Source organism: Poecilia reticulata, unplaced genomic scaffold (genome assembly GCF_000633615.1).
Source record: "Poecilia reticulata strain Guanapo unplaced genomic scaffold, Guppy_female_1.0+MT scaffold_254, whole genome shotgun sequence".
Taxonomy (NCBI): domain Eukaryota; kingdom Metazoa; phylum Chordata; class Actinopteri; order Cyprinodontiformes; family Poeciliidae; genus Poecilia; species Poecilia reticulata.
In genome coordinates this window covers 119,865-121,591 of record NW_007615038.1, presented here as the reverse complement: position 1 = coordinate 121,591, position 1,727 = coordinate 119,865, and the positions used below count along the sequence as shown (strand labels likewise).

Sequence of the window (1,727 nt, the reverse complement as noted above, 5' to 3'; positions counted from 1 at the left end):
CAGAGGAAGGCTTTAGCCGCTAAGCTAGCTGGGGAACCGCACAGCATTCTGGGAGATGTGGGCAGAGGAAGGCTTTAGCCGCTAAGCTAGCTGGGTAGCATCAGCCTCACTCTGGTTGCCTAGCAACAACGTGCTGCAGCMGTTTCTTCGGTCTGGGAGGGTTCCAGGTGTATTCCGTGKCTGTCAGCCGTGTTAAACTGCTGASGCGGTTCTGAGTAACCCGGTTCGCTCCTGCAGCACTGCAGCAGCGAAGGTCCAGAAGGCCCGTCCGGCTTCCTGGAGCGGCTCTGCTTCGAGATGAAGAAGGGCTACAAGGAGACGATGCTGCAGATGATCCTGTCGCCCTTCCACATCTTCGTCAGCGACAACTACCAGGTACGGATAGACGGGAGGGAGGAGCGAACGGTGAGCCGAAAGCTTCGTTATGCTGGGATTATTCCAGGCTGGTCCGGGTAACTCTCTCTGTGCTGCCACTGTGTTCTGGTGTAACTGTAACGGACCCCGCAGCTTTCAGACAGAGGCTCTGGTTTATCTGAGGAGGACGGGCTCCTTCAGGGCTCTGACCTTTGGCTGCTGGTTCCTCCTCAGCGCCCCACGGCGGACGGCGTGCTGAGAGACGGACACCTGAGTCTGTCCGGGCTGCAGATGAGGGCGCACGCCATGTTTTCGGCCCAGGGCCTCCCTCTGGGCAGCGACACGCTGGAGTACGCGTGGCTCATCGACATGCAGGCCGGGGCGCTGACCGGCAGGGTCACCGTTCCTCAGGTGGGCGTCTGCACCGCCCTGTGAATCACTTTCCCACATTCAGAACTGGATTTCTTGTGATTGTCTTTATTATTCTGTGAAACGGTTAGCAGTGGGCGCTAACCTCTCTGGCTTTGTCCCCGCTAGCTGGCTAGCATGGTTGAGTGGGCAGAGACGTTCGTTTTCCACGTGGTCTCCAGGGAGTTCCAGCTGGAGCAGCCCAAACCCTCCATCACCTGCCAGCACGGCGTGGACCGCCGCATCTGTGCCGACAAGGTACAGAAAGAAAGTACACCCCTCTGAAKGATTACCTGATGTATTAATGAAGCTGTCAGACTGCTCYGTCCAGATGGACTCATGCTAGCCATACATCGGCGCTCTGCTCTGCTCAGTCTGATGAAATGCTAAAGCTAATGCTAAAGCTTCAGGCGTGTACTTAGCTTCTCATCTGTTTAATGTACAGTGGTGGCACAGCTAGCTAAACTGGTACCAACTAGGTACTTAGCTGAAGCTAACTATGATGCAATATATTAACATAGTATTTGGCGCAGCTAATGCTAATGTGCTATTATCTTTGTAGTTAGCAATTGCTAACATTAGTGCTATCACCAGCATGGTAGCTGGTGGAAGCTAAAGCACTATAGCAATAYGGTTTCTAGCTGAAGCTAATGCTAACATGCTATTCCAACASACTTTTAGGAAAGGCTTAAACACTTCAAAATAAGAGCATGAATATAAACGGCCAASTCCTTATTAACTYTGTTCAACTGACAGRTCACACAACAAYMAAGTAAAGTAGTGATTGAAATTATGCGGGGAAACTAGCTTGTAGGGAAAGCTAGCTGGGTCAGTTAGCCACATTGCTAAATGAAGCATCAGMCACAGCTGGGGGTTTAGCACTGAAGGGCGTTGTGCTGTCTTTTCCAGAGCTCTGCACCTGTCTGTAAACGTTCCCTTAGACTCTGGAGGTTCTTGTTGTTGAG

General features: G+C 52.2%; 1 protein-coding gene across 1 annotated transcript in view; it reads left to right on the top strand.

The window, feature by feature from the left end:
- The window catches only part of kiaa1109 (KIAA1109 ortholog), an 89,729-nt gene that overhangs the window by 19,381 nt on the left and 68,621 nt on the right, over nucleotides 1-1,727 (top strand). The window contains 3 exon segments of the mRNA XM_017303367.1: nucleotides 219-375; nucleotides 589-765; nucleotides 892-1,033. Of these exon segments, the coding sequence (XP_017158856.1) occupies nucleotides 219-375; nucleotides 589-765; nucleotides 892-1,033 (476 nt within the window).